The sequence below is a fragment of the Haliaeetus leucocephalus genome, unplaced genomic scaffold (assembly GCF_000737465.1).
Source record: "Haliaeetus leucocephalus isolate CR32 unplaced genomic scaffold, Haliaeetus_leucocephalus-4.0 Scaffold228, whole genome shotgun sequence".
NCBI lineage: Eukaryota > Metazoa > Chordata > Aves > Accipitriformes > Accipitridae > Haliaeetus > Haliaeetus leucocephalus.
The window spans coordinates 15,765,998-15,779,928 of record NW_010972664.1 but is presented as its reverse complement, the minus strand read 5'-3'; the positions used below and the strand labels follow the sequence as shown (position 1 = coordinate 15,779,928).

General features: G+C 40.1%; 1 protein-coding gene across 1 annotated transcript in view; it reads right to left on the bottom strand.

The window, feature by feature from the left end:
* Positions 1 to 457: 457 nt before the first annotated feature.
* Positions 458 to 13,931, bottom strand: part of IMPG2 (interphotoreceptor matrix proteoglycan 2) — a gene marked incomplete at its 5' end in the record, with an annotated part of 61,109 nt that continues 47,635 nt past the window's right edge. The window contains 8 exons of the mRNA XM_010567664.1: positions 458 to 770; positions 1,660 to 1,739; positions 2,630 to 2,828; positions 3,016 to 3,204; positions 5,358 to 5,568; positions 6,775 to 6,994; positions 7,884 to 9,625; positions 10,086 to 10,410. Of these exons, the coding sequence (XP_010565966.1) occupies positions 758 to 770; positions 1,660 to 1,739; positions 2,630 to 2,828; positions 3,016 to 3,204; positions 5,358 to 5,568; positions 6,775 to 6,994; positions 7,884 to 9,625; positions 10,086 to 10,410 (2,979 nt within the window). The remainder of the gene's footprint in view (positions 771 to 1,659; positions 1,740 to 2,629; positions 2,829 to 3,015; positions 3,205 to 5,357; positions 5,569 to 6,774; positions 6,995 to 7,883; positions 9,626 to 10,085; positions 10,411 to 13,931) is intronic.

Genomic DNA, 13,931 nt, shown 5'->3' with positions numbered 1-13,931 from the left:
CAGCCCTTCTGCGCCCCAGCTTGTGTGTCTCTGCCAGGAACAGCCGGAGAACCAACCCTCCTGGCTTTAAAAGCACTGCACGGTACTGCCTCACTGGCAGCCAGGGGTGATGCTTATTGTTGGGAGAGCCTTTAGGAGGCCTGCAGGCTTAGCGCTATGTTCTGTTTTGCTAATGCCCGGTGACAAAATGTACAGCATGCATCTGTACAAAAGAACAATTTTTCCAGTGAGGTTATGTTTGTGTTTATAATGGGAATGCTTTAAAATAACGCTAACACAATTCTAGCATATTAGTTCTCCCCTACAAATCATTTGCGTGCAAACCAAATATTTCTTTCCACTAGTACTTTTATACCTGTGAAATTGCTACAGTAGCCTCCAGTGAGGGGATAAATGCCAGACAGGGAGTTTGAACGTGCGTTTTATTTTGGTTGTGCATTTATCTTCTCTTACCTGAGGAGATTTTTTTTGCCTTGGTATACAAACTTTCACTGTTCCTTTCGGAGTTAAAGAAAAATGAACTTTCATAACCTCTGCCACTTCTGATCACCTCTTAAAAATGTCACTTTACACAGAAAAGCCAGAAGTAATTGAGATAAACAGACATCTGTACATTTTAGCTGTTCATTTAGAAAACATCTGTGTCCATCCGTGCAATGTTAAGACTATAAGTAACTTTGCAGTTACATCGGAGCCCATTGCTGTGGCAACAAGGTAGTCTTTATCTCCCAATGCTTTCTACTGATTTCTTTTTTTCTTAAAGCAGCTTCCTGAAATGAAAAACAGAGAAGCAATGATTAAGTTAGGCTCTTTCAAACACTGGATTCAAGGCTTATATGAGGCAGCCCTTACTAGTTTCCAGCTGTGGAAAATTTACATGCTGATCCTTTTCAAGATGAAAAAATGAACAACTGACATGGAAAAATGTGAACTGCTGTTCTTTTCAATTAAAAAAAAAATATTGTTGATCATCTTGGAACGCAAGCTTTTTGCTACTGTAGCTATTTTTAATAGGATCCCAAGCAACTGTACTACAGTAACTTTCAAACTAACCCAGCTAGCTGTAATTTGCTGCTTGCTACAGTGAGAGTACAGTTCATAAGAGTGTGTATGCTAATAATTAATTCCTTGATGGCCTTTTTCATGGTTAGCTTTCATCAAAGCACACAGCTCAGCTTGGTTAATTGTTTGGAATTGTAAGCTTTCTATTATGGTAGGTGCCCACCATACCAGACAGGATTGTACTAGTGATCTGTTGGTTTTTGGTTAGTTGCCAAGTCTTGAGAACTCCAGATAAACATGCTTTTAAAATTTCTATTTTAGATAGAGCACTAGGCAATAGTAACTGCACTAAAAGAGTTAAGAAGGTTCTATCTGTGCTTTCAAGGACCTAAATTTGATGTCAGTGCTTCTCCAACACCTGTTAATTTTGGGATTCCTCGTCACTGCTGTTAACATACCTTCTGGGGCTATCTACTTTTGACACTGATTATTTTAATTACTTGAAAAGGGTCGAACCGCTTCAGAAATAATGTTGAAATCTTAACTTCTAGTGTCCCAGCATTTCTAGACCCTTACATGAAAAATACAGTAATGTAGTAAAGGCCACATGAGAAAACGTCAGAGGAGTTAGTTATCCAGACAAGACATTTCACTCACATTTGATGCTGCCTAACAAACTCTGCAAACTGACGGTCTTTAGCGTAGAGCTCTATAATTCGAATTCGGTCCTGAATTTCCTAGAATACAAGAAACACATAATAGAAATTAGAATACTACTGAAAAAAGTTATTTCTGGTTTTTGGAAAATAAAGCTTCTATGCTTTGCTATTTCAAGGAGTAGAGCTTGAAATTGGGAAGTCCAATACCAAAATTCTTCTTTATGCCTTTTTTTTTTTTTTTTTTTTTTTTTTTTTAAGTGAAGCACTTCACTGGAATCCAGTAATACTTTACTTTTAAATCAAAACCAGGGTTTGGACAGAGTGTGGCATTTCAACAGGCTTTAACAAAACCATTTCTCTCTCATAGATACTTTGCTTACAAGCCCAGGTACAGGCCTGATTCACACCTCTCTCAGTTGCTTAAGGATCTGTGGTTAGTTCCTGGATGTAAACCCCTTCTCTTTAGCCTTCTGGAGTAAACCCTAGATGCTGGATATACAGGAAGAAAGGAGAAGGGTGTGATCTAACTTGCAGATTATAGAAGGACCTACACTTTTTAAAAACAAAACAAAAAAACAAACCACTGTAAAAAGGCCAGGATGTGCCAGGTTTTCACTGTATAACTACTCTTACATAAGGTAGTTGGCATTAAAAGCTAAAGGCTGTGTCGAGCAATACAGCAAACCTCCCCAACTCAGGTGAAGTTACATAAGTAGTCAGCTCCTTTATCACTTGAAATTCATTACAGGTCAGAACACACTCATTCCTTTTGCTGTACCTAATAGCAAGCAGGAAGAGAAATCCTTTCTCTCTTCTCTTAAATAGTTGCAGCAGCCATAGTTGCAACTTGTTTATCTAAAGCACAGACACTGGGGGAAGATTGGGCCCACCTCTCAGGTTAAAAGTGTGGAATAAGCTTATTGTTTACATGATCTTTTCCATGCCACTATGAAAGCAAGGTCATTTACCTCCTTAGTAAGCTCACTGTTTTCATAAATGTGCCTGATCTCTTCACTGCTGTAGTCTGTGGATGTCTCTGCACTGGTAGAACTGTAGGATGTTAGCTGAGGGTATCTCCGGTAATAATGGCTGTAGCCAGTCGTATCACTTTCATACATGGGGTTGTATTTAACTGCGTTCTCAATGGACGAGAGGCTGTCACCCTGCCTGGGGGAGCAATAAACAAACTGTGAGCCTCTCTGCAACCTGGTAGGGCAGCAGATAGATTTAGGAAGCCTGGCATTTGGAGGTGCCTGTACATCCTGTTGCTTGTCAACTGTGTGACAGAAGACTTATGACAGAATTATCCTTATTGTAGCAGGTGTGTTTTAAAATATTAGATAGTGTCACTTACCCCTGTGAGTCCTCAGTTTCACTCTTTGTGTACTGGTCTCGAAGGGTCCTGGCCAAGAAGAAGATGACAGCAGATGCCACAAGAAGGAATCCTGCCACAGAAGCAATTGCAATACCCACAACCAGTGGCTCAGACACATATTCTTCACAGTGCTCCCCTCTGTACCACCAGTTTTCTCCCACACGACACCTGCAACAAGGAAACACAGGGAAATTAAACACCAGCAAAAGCTTTGGCTAATGTAAATGTATTTAACTTCCTGTTATGATGTGCCCTCAGTTAAGTCACCTCAATAAATACCTTTGCATGTTCAAGCACCTACTTTCTTTTATAATTACTGTGAACAGCCACTTCAGTATAGAATCATAGAATAGTTTGGGTTGGAAGGGACCTTTAAAGGTCATCTAGTCCCCCCCCCCAGCCATGAGCAGGGACATCTTCAACTAGACCAGGTTGCTCAGAGCCCGTCCAACCTGTCCTTGAGTGTTTCCAGGGATGGGGCATCTACCACCTCTCTGGCAACCTGTTCCAGTGTTTCGTCACCCTCGGTGTAAAAAACCCTCTTCCTTATATCTAGTCTGAATCTACTCCCTTTTAGTTTAAAACCATTACCCCTTGTCCTGTCGCAACAGGCCCTGCTAAAAAAATCTGTCCCCATCTTTCTTATAAGCCCTCTTTAAGTATTGAAAGGCCGCAGTAAAGTCTCCCTGGAGCCTTCTCTTCTCTAGGCTGAACAACCCCAATTACTGATTTGAGTGAAGACAGGTGAAATAATAAAAGGATAATGCATTTGTGATAGGAAAAGCCTGTGGTTTTTGCAATTTAGAGCATCCTGTGACATGTTAAAACTGGAAGGTGTTTAGACTAAGTAAAAAGTTATGCCTTGATTGAACCTTGCACATGACATATTTATTAAACACTGCAAAGGTAGAAAGCAGTTGTCTTAATCATATTGAAAGGTAAATACAAACAAAGGTGTGTTAAACGAACACAGTGTTTATTTTAAACACAATGATTAGTTAAATAAATATATAAAATAAAAGACTAGAAAGAAGTGTGTGTCCAAGATTGTATCTTCGGAACAGTTGCCCAAAACCGCACTCAGTATTTCTGCCTTGCTGTGGTTTTGAACATGAGAACTTTAATGCTAATGCTGACTTTAAATATACCAGTAAAAATAATATAATACATTATGTGTGTTTGGGAGTTCTTACTAGAAAACCTCAAGGAATTGTAAAGCATTATGACCACTCAAAGCAAAAAACTTATTAATAAGAAACACCAGTAAATTATGTCTTCTAACATAGGTACCTGAAATAGTTTCTGAAAGTAGTAAGCAATACTTAAATTTTTCAAAAAGTTCTCAATAAATACTGGCCAGAGCATGCTTGAGTTCAGATACTTACCTGTTTCTAATTAACACTATTATATAAATATGATAGAATTTATACTACATCTGTGATAGTATCCATTTTGTAGCTTTGAAAACATTTTTACTTCTCCTGTTAACTGCTAGGACTCTAAGATAAAATTTAGAGACATTCTAGGTAAGCTCTTTTTAAAAAAAAAAAAATCACCTGAAGTAATATAAATAACCATTACTAGTAGTCATATTCTTTTTTGCAATAAGTCTCCTACCTTTTGTTAATAGGTATATTTTGTTTTTAAAAACAGAGTGTTACTTTGCTTGAAAAGCAAAAATCTAAGTAAGTGCAATGTCAGAGGGAGCATTGATTTGTCTATATCTTGTACTAAGTCTTTTCCATTATCTGTAAAATACAGAGATGCTGTTCAAATGCATCTGTATCTTCCTAAAAGCAAGAATTTGAACCAGGGAGTCTGTGCCTTGATCTTCTGATGCACCACATGGCAAATGATTTACTTTTATAACCTTTTCTTAACCAAGAGCACTATTTTTAATCTATTTATGCTGTATGAATATGCCTTTCAGATAAAATTTTTTGTGATGGAATTAACTCTCATACGCTTTATGACATTATCTAACACTTTTGTACTTGAGAAAACCTCTGGAGATAAATTCTGTCCCCAAAGGTCAGTGGAGGTGATTTGAACAACTGAGTATGTTCCATTACTACCATTTTCCTAGTTAGTTTTATTTTCTGATGTTTCTGTTCTGTTGAAGAAATTTGTTACTGTCTCATTTCTGATATATACATAGGAAAACAAATGTTAATATTGGCACCTCCACTCAGCAGCATAATGTGAATGATAATCATGATCATCTCACTTGTTACACATCATCTTGGAGAATGCTACAACAGAGGAGACAATAAGGAGTCCTCATACAGGAAGCACATACTTCGAACAGCAGGATGACCTACCTACAGATGGCCCCTTGCCCAGGGCTTATGTCGCACTTCCCGTCGTTCAGGCAGAAGTTTGGTTGCAGATCACAAATGCTATTGCATGGCAGCCCGTCGATGCTTAGGTAGCCAGGATTGCAGACGCACTCAGCTTCCCCACTCCAGCGATTTACTAAGCATTCGGAGAACTCATTGCAGGCCTGGAACTTGCAGGGATCAGCTTGTTCACCTGAGAATACACAGAGCAGAAAATATTAATGATAGAGGAGAGCCCTAACCGAGGCAAAGCACTGGCTGGCTGCTGCCATTTTCGCCAATGGCCTCTTAGTTAAAATAATCCACAAAAATCCAGCATGCATCTTTCCTGAGTAACAAAAGGTTCTGCTAAGGTGAACAAGTGCTAGAAGTGTTCCTCTGTCTGCACAGTGCATGTCAGTGGTGTGGCTAAGACCACCCAAAAAGCCAATCGAAAAAGCAAGTATAAAGTGTTCTTTTTCTTACTGGAACATGCAGTGCCTCAGATGTTCTTCTGTCTGCTGGAACTATATTTTGCAAATGAGTAAAACACAGCTATCTCCAGTATTTCTTGTTATGGAAAATCTAGGCAGCCTACAGGGAAGGGCAAGGGGACTTTGGTACTCACCACCTCCTCTGAGGTGATTTGCCTTTGTCTGCGAGGAACACAAGCTTGTAGCATTGAAATCTCTCACTTGTATCAAGCTTAAGAGGGCTGGCATACAGTTAAATGATCAATATCAGAAGATCTGTCGTGCTAATTAGACCACCTTTATAGGAGAGCTACCTCAGAAGAACAGCTACCATTTGGCAACAAGTCAGCACTGTTATGAAACAGGAAATACTTCCGAGTTGCTTCTGTGGTAAACTACTGGCTAACTTGGGCAGGGAAAAAACTTTCTCCCTGTATCAGAGGAGTGAACTAAGAGGGCCTGTGACTTTTCAGCACAACCATGACCTTACCACTAGAGTGAGGCAGTAGCTGTTACCTGTGCAGATGCCCACCTGGCAGCTAAACTGGCTACCACCTGTGGGAATAACCACATGAAGTAAGTTCAAACCACACATGAAACTAAGCACAAGAGAGATGGGCACCACTGGTCTCACTGACCAGCCTTCCCCTCACTCCCCCATGAAAGTGCACTGGCATTATATAGAGTATTACATGAGCCAAGTTTGTCCCCATATTTCTGTATGGGCCCTATATAGTTTGCTCAGTCTGGGTCCCACTTTGATTGTCATCTCTTTAGTCCTTCAACAGATTTTTATTTGTTTGAACTCTGTGAAAGACTGTCTTCCTAAAGCCCAGCCTGTGAAAAGCAGCGGGCAGTCTCTGAGCCGCTGGGATCCTTAGTAAGTTTTTAAAGCAGAAGTTGCTCTAAATCCCTTGCTCCAACCTGCATTTCCCTGCCATCCTTACCTGATTCCACATCCAGGGAGTATTTATCGATGGCCAGGTTCATGGTGTGATACGCAGTGTTGCAGAAGTCTTCCAGGATCATGTACACAGCGTTGGTGACGTTCCGAGGCACAGGTTTGGCAAATTTCATTCGACTGTTCACCACGATGCTGCCATTTCTGAAGTTCAGGATTTCCAGATTCTGGAAGCCTGTCAGATTTGACTGAAGGTAGGGCACCAGCTGCAACACAGAGGATGTGACAGTAAAGCTGAATCTTTGAATCTCTAGTCAAGCCAGTTGCACTGTTACTGCATCAGACAGTGGGAGTCTGAATTATTTTATCCAAATCCCACAACAAGGGCATTAAAACTTTACCCTATTGAGGCCTGTGCTGGCAGCCTGCCAGGAGCTCTAGTACCTCAGGCAGTTCTTCAGAGTATACCAATTAGCAGACAGTTTCCAAAGTCTACGATTCAGAAGCATGGTTCTTGGGACATATATGGTGGTCTCCCTTGATCTAAGCACCAGGCATACTTGCCATTTCACAGGGTATATTTCCTTCAAGCATGTCCCCCTTCCCTCTCTCTCCTTTGCTCCCTTCCTCTCCCACAACAAAATGTTCATTTCAGTCAGGAGAGGGGAATTTCTCAGTTAAAATTTGGCAATTGTTGCTATATAACTCCTGTCAGGCTTTGCTAGCCATCAGTCAGTTTAGGAACAGCTTAGTTCCCTGAACTACCTCTTACATAGGAAAAGTAACCTCGTCACAGCCTCCATTTATTTACTTCTCTCTCCCTACAGGCTAAATACAGAGCACAATGGAAGCAAGTAAGTGGAACGTCGTAGTGACTTCAGCTACACTGCCACATTTATTGACACCAGCAGAGCATCTGGCCCATAGCGCTAAAAAGTTACGCTTTAGAGAGACTACTGACTGAATAAAAGACAAACAACACACACCTCCCCCCGACCCCCATTTCCAGACAGAATTTTCCAAAGGAGGGATACAAATAATATCTGTAAACACCAGTCTTGAGTTGCTGTCTACAAAAGAGAGCCGACAAACTATTATTTTGCAACAATTTTTGTCTGTCTGGTAATGGACATTTAGCATAGAAGTGATACTTACCAGTTCCAAGAATCGCTGCTCCAGCGCTTTGTATTCAGGGGAGTTTTTATTAAACAGGTCCTCTGAAAACATCATGTTAGTAACCCGAAGACTGAAAAACACAACTAGAGCTCGTGATGAGACAGGAGTACTATTGTGAGTTTCATGTGTGGCCCAAGCTACACTGGCCATCTCTGTGGACTGGACATGAGTTGTTAGCTCCAAGTGACTTTCAGTCATGCTCCTTCCTCCCTCAGTCAGCTCAGGAGAAAAGTGGACAGTGCTCACATGATCCAGGTCCACTGAAACATCCGGGACCCTCGTTGTTTCATCTCCCAGCTTCGTTGAGGTAACCACAGACGAGGATGCTGTGGATCCCACAGGAGGGAGATGGGACGGAAGCTCAACAGCGCTTGTTACACTCACCGTTAGGTAAGAGTTCATAACGGTGCTGAAGCTCATGGAAACATGTGTGTCATGGTCTGTACCACCCTGTCCGGTGAAGCCTTCTGGAACAGTGGTCTGATCTATTACAGAAGGAACTACAGTTGAAACTTGAGTGGCAGTTGGCATTGCTGATTGCACTGCCTGATCTAATGAGTTTTCTAGTGCTGTGTCACTAGGCCACACATCAGCTGGTTTCTTCGCAGCTGATTCGGTAGTGTCTTGGCCTGCCAGTGATGAACCTAGGGTTTGCTGCTCTTCTGTGGAACCATCAGTGTTTACCATGGAAGGATGTGCAGTCAGAATAGTTTCTGAAGAGCTTGCGTCCAAGTGGCCTATTGTAGCAGCTTCGGTTACATTTGACTGCTCCACTGTGAATAGTTCTTCCACCATTGTCCTGTCTTCATTTTGGTGTTCAACTGCTTCAGAAATGATGTTCTGACCTATACTGGACTCTATAGGTTGCTCCATACTGACAGTCCCTGTAGATGTGAGACTATCTTCCACAGACAGACCTGTATTGTTTGGTGAGACAGGGGCCTCTCCAGTTGGCATGTCTACAAAGGAGTGGTCCACTGAAGGCTCCAAAACCAAGGATGGTTTAACAAAAGAGGAATCATACATGCCCAACGTTTCTGTCTGCGTAGATTGTTCCACAGATGATGGCTCTTCTGTCTGTAACAGAGGTACCTGCTTAGTTGTAGTCTCTGGAAAGACAAATATTTCAGACTCATCGAGAAAATCTTCTTTTATATTGGCCATACCTTCATTCTCATCTTCGGAAGGATCATCATCTAATTTATTCCCAGAGTTAAGAATATAGTCTAAAATCATGCCTTCAGGAATATCCTCAGTTCTGATTAACAAAGACTCATTGTCATCATCAAGCCAGCTATCGGGACCAGGGTAGAAAACTGGTTCCAGTGTTGCCTCTTCCCAAGGCCAATTACTTGATTCCATTTCTTTTCCTGAACCATCAAAAGCTGAACCAGACCCATCATCATATATAACTCTATCTCCAAGATATATATCAGTTTCATCTTCCACAGGGTGTACTTCTAAGGGAAAAGGAATTTCTTCCACAGACTCATGCAACACAGAGTCTGCATTGCTACTGCCTGCAGGATGACCTTGAGTTACTTCTTCCTTCTCAGCAGATATTGTTTCTTTAACATCAGTCTCTGTGACTGATGAAGAGGCCACTGTTGGTGCGGAAAGCAGAGGAACTGCATAATCATCTGTAGGTGGAGGTTCTTCAGGCACGAGGTGAGGAGGACTTGAAGGCAAAAGGTCTTCAGATAGTCCAGTATCTTCAAACACTAAAAATAAAAATAAATTTCCAGTTAGTTGTTGTTCATGATAAAAAGTGTCAAATTACATTCGTTTTATTGTCTGTAGAGCTGTATTCAGCATGTTTCCCGTGATATATCCTGGCCTTTGTATGCTGAAGTCAGAAGGACCCCTGTTGACCAATCCCACTTTTCATTCAGATATTCTGGGGGCCAAGTCAAGACATGCAAAAATACTTCTGTGCAATTAAACAAGTATCATGTGCATGCCATTTCCTGAAGGGATAAACAGGCATTATTAGCTGTTACAAACATTTACCCTTAGCATATTGATTTTGGATACATGCACACAGGAAAGGTAAAAACTATCAGAGAAAGATATCCAATTTTTTAGACCTTTCTGAAAAGTCATTTTGGTGAACTATACCTTGGGTGAGTATCACGAGACACTGGCATCCAAATTTAACTTCAGTCAATGGCATTAACTTACCATCTAAAGAACTGGGGGCTGAAAGCCATTCCAGAGAGTCCACAGAATCACGCCCTAACACTGGTCCAGTGACCAAATGAGGAGTCTGATTCCCATCCTCTAAATTCAGCCCATCAGGCAAAGAAGTGACGTCAGCCTCTGAGGAGAGCGGAGCTTCAGGTGCCAAACTGGCCTCAGAGTCCAGATTTTCTGGTCTTGGCCGGATTTCATTGTCATTGGACTGTTCACTATCTGAAGTGGAATCTGGTTTGGCGAAATCAAAGGGCAAGGTATTGCTGACAGTTGATTCATCTGCTGAAGGCCGTTCAGCTAAAAAGGTGCTGTCCTGGAACATAAACCCACTATTAATATTTCCACTATTACAGGGGAACCATTGGCTGTCCGCGTTGGGCTGAACGCATAGAGGGTGTTAACAGCAGCCGACAGCAAAATCTGGTACTACTGCCTCTGTGAGAAAGTAACGCACAGCAGCAGGAGGGGCCAAACTGGGAGGACTAGCAAATATATACCCTTTGCTAATCATGTGCCGTGTACATGTAAAATGCACATCGTTGTGACATACATTTTGTGTCCAGTCACTAAAAAGGGAAAGAAGCCATTCAGATTGTTTGGAGTGCAGCTTCACTTATGGTATTACGAGATTTACCATCTATACCCACCCCATCTCCTTTCCTTTTCTTTACTGAAAAAGTGGATCTGTCCATCTCTAATTAAATCAAAGATAAATGCGCATAGTACTGCCTGCCTTCCTAAAGCATGAAGAAGTGTTAACAGCTATTATTCATACATAATCACTACAGTCATTATAATATTATAGTTACTATGATACATAAAACAGTTTAGAAACTGGACTTGAATGTATGCATTCCCTGTCGTCATTTATTGCTGTCTTTTAGTATTTGAGAATGAGAACCCAGGAGGGCAACAAAGACCGTGAAGAGCAGCATTGAGAACTGAGTAACTTTAGTCTCAAAGCCAAGATGCCTGTGCAGAAAAAACCCCATCTATCAGCAGTAACGATGAACAACAAAAAGTATGGACAATGAATTTGTGAATTGTTGGAAATGTGAAAAAATAATTTGTTTTTAAATCTCCAATTTGCACACCATTTACTTACTACTCCATACTGCAATCATTATTTGGTTTACAGTTAGACTACTTAGCACATTTCATCTCTGAATATTAATCTACTACCACAGTGTCTCATGAGGTAACTATATTGGGAAAAACCCAATGAAGAAATTTAAGTTATTTGGTCAAGGCTACAAAAACAAGCTGACTGCCTAAAACTCAAAATTAGTGCTTCATATGGATACCTGCCTGCATACCAATGCTGTGCAATACTCTGATATGGACAAAAGAAAACCCCCTTGGGGTATGAAAAACTGCCAGACAATTTGAAGCAGCAGCAGTCTACTAAGAACTAACCAGTTGCTGATGGTAACTAGTAAAGTTAGGCAAGCAGTGGACATGGGTTTCTGTAATACGTGTTACAGTTCAAAACCATTTTAACCATTTCTGTAGCTCACCATTCCTATCTAATCTCTTTCTTTTACTTGACCAGCACGAATAACAGGAAGAGTCCAGATACTTTTCAATTTGAATTTTACTCCTGGTTGACACATGGGTGAATTAAATTTTGAACTTCATTCAGACTGCATTTGAACACTTTGGAAACAAGCCAGTTAAGGTATTTTTATTAAATTATTTGTCTACCTGTATTGATTACATTTTTATAGCCAGTTATGCCACCACAGTCTCCTCACATTTTTTAATTTATACGGTAACAATCAGTTGAAAAGTATATATACCACATAGACATGTGCTCCAGCAATTATCTTTTTTGGCAAAATTGACCACTATAAATAAAGCTGTAAAAAAGTTACTGTGCAAGATTAGAAACAAATTACACATACAGATTCCATAAAGAACGAATAAGGACTACCAGCAATAGCTTCTCAATACTTTTTTATGTGAGCATTTAGTTGCCAGGGATTGCACTTCATCATTTATTTGAATGTGGATAGATGTTCCTATGACAACTAGCATTATTCAAAGATTCTTGTTACAGTGCAATACATTATATTAACAAGTTTAATATCATATTGGCAAGTTCTGGTTTTCGCTAATGTCTTTTGAAAGGATTACAAATATGACAGATGACTGCAAACACAGAACCCCCTCCCTGATTTTCCATTTTCTGCTGCCAGAAAGGCATTGTATTCAGCAAGCCAGAGCATTCTACCTGTTACAACTCAACAGAAATAACAAGAAAATACTGATTTCAAAAACTACACTTGATCTTTTCTTCACTTTTAAGAGAGCTGTAAAACTCAAAGAATTAATGATTAGTTGGTACCATCTGCTAGCTATTAAATGGTGAAGTCATGATAGTCCCACATTATGTCATGAGTATGTATGATAATACAAATCCAACTTATTCTCAAAGCAGCTAAGAAAAATAATAGCAAAATTCTTTTTCATAGGTAACAGTTCTACTTAACAGTATCTATTTGAACCATAAAGGTTTGACATCTGTGGAAGTAACTGACTAATCGTTTCAGCCTTGTTTACTGTTTAAGCACGTTTATGATTTTATTTTATCTGAAGTTACTTTCCAAATTATCTGTGTATTGCAGATTGTACACAGCTGTTTTTTGGATATACTCAATATCTTTTACATAATTAGAGTTTTTGACTGAAGACATAGATGACATTATTATTCATAGTCCATGATTAGAAAAACGTAACTTCCAGAAGTTATTCTTGTACATACTATTCCCTAAAACTGGTTTAAAATTTATTAATGCAAAGCTACCTCTACTGTAATACCTTCTTGCCTGCACATCTGTCAGAGTATCCACAGATAGAATGTAAAGATGGCAGAATTCTTTGTCTTACTAAAATAAACATCTGCAACATTTTAATCTAGTTAGATAGCTCTAGTGAAGAGAAAGCCCTTTCCTGAAAGTTAACTTAAATTCATGTTTATCCACACCATGTTTAAGCCATTTATGGCAAATCCATATGAATTTGCATTTTAGACATCAATGATGAGTTTTTAAAACTCAGGCAAAACTGGCATGAAATTAAGGATATTATACCTGTGACCAGTCTAACAAGAATATTTGGGTTCTGTGAAGTGACTACAAATTTTGCCTCCATAAAGATTTCAGAAGTTGGCCGGAAATTAAATGCGTCTGTGTTCACAACATTATCTCATAATGAACTTAGTGAAAACGTACCAGCAAGCATGGGTGGACCTGGATTTTGTGGCACGAACTGAGCTCATTTCTTCTTGGAAGGCACATCTGTGTTACACAACAAAGCGCAGAGCAGAAACCTACTAGATAAATCCTTAAGCCCAGACAATGCTCCACCATTCAGAAGTTCTAGCTGTTGGCAAAGCTCATTGACTTGACCTCAGTGTCTCTGGCACCTAACTTGGTATCTCCGCTTAAAGCCCCTTCGCATTGTACAGACACGGTCAGGGATACCAAGTCTCCTGTCCAATGGGGAACCTCAGTCTATGTCCTGGGTTGTTCCAGAGGTAATCACAGGAGGTGGTTACAATTTCAAGAGGACAAAAAAGAAACCAGTGCCTATCATTTTTTTGTGTCTCCTTTGCTAGCATTAAGGGGATAGACATTTTAAAACTGAACTGAGAACTTTCAGTGAAAGCAATACAGTAACAAAAGGAGCACATGAAACTTACTCTTTTTATCTCTTCTAGCAGCCAGCTTTAGTGCTTATGTTTATTTCTCGCTTTCCAAAGAAAGGCAGTATTGTGGGAACAGTCCTGTCTTTAGAGCAATATACAGTCTAAACATGATGAAAAAACAGAAG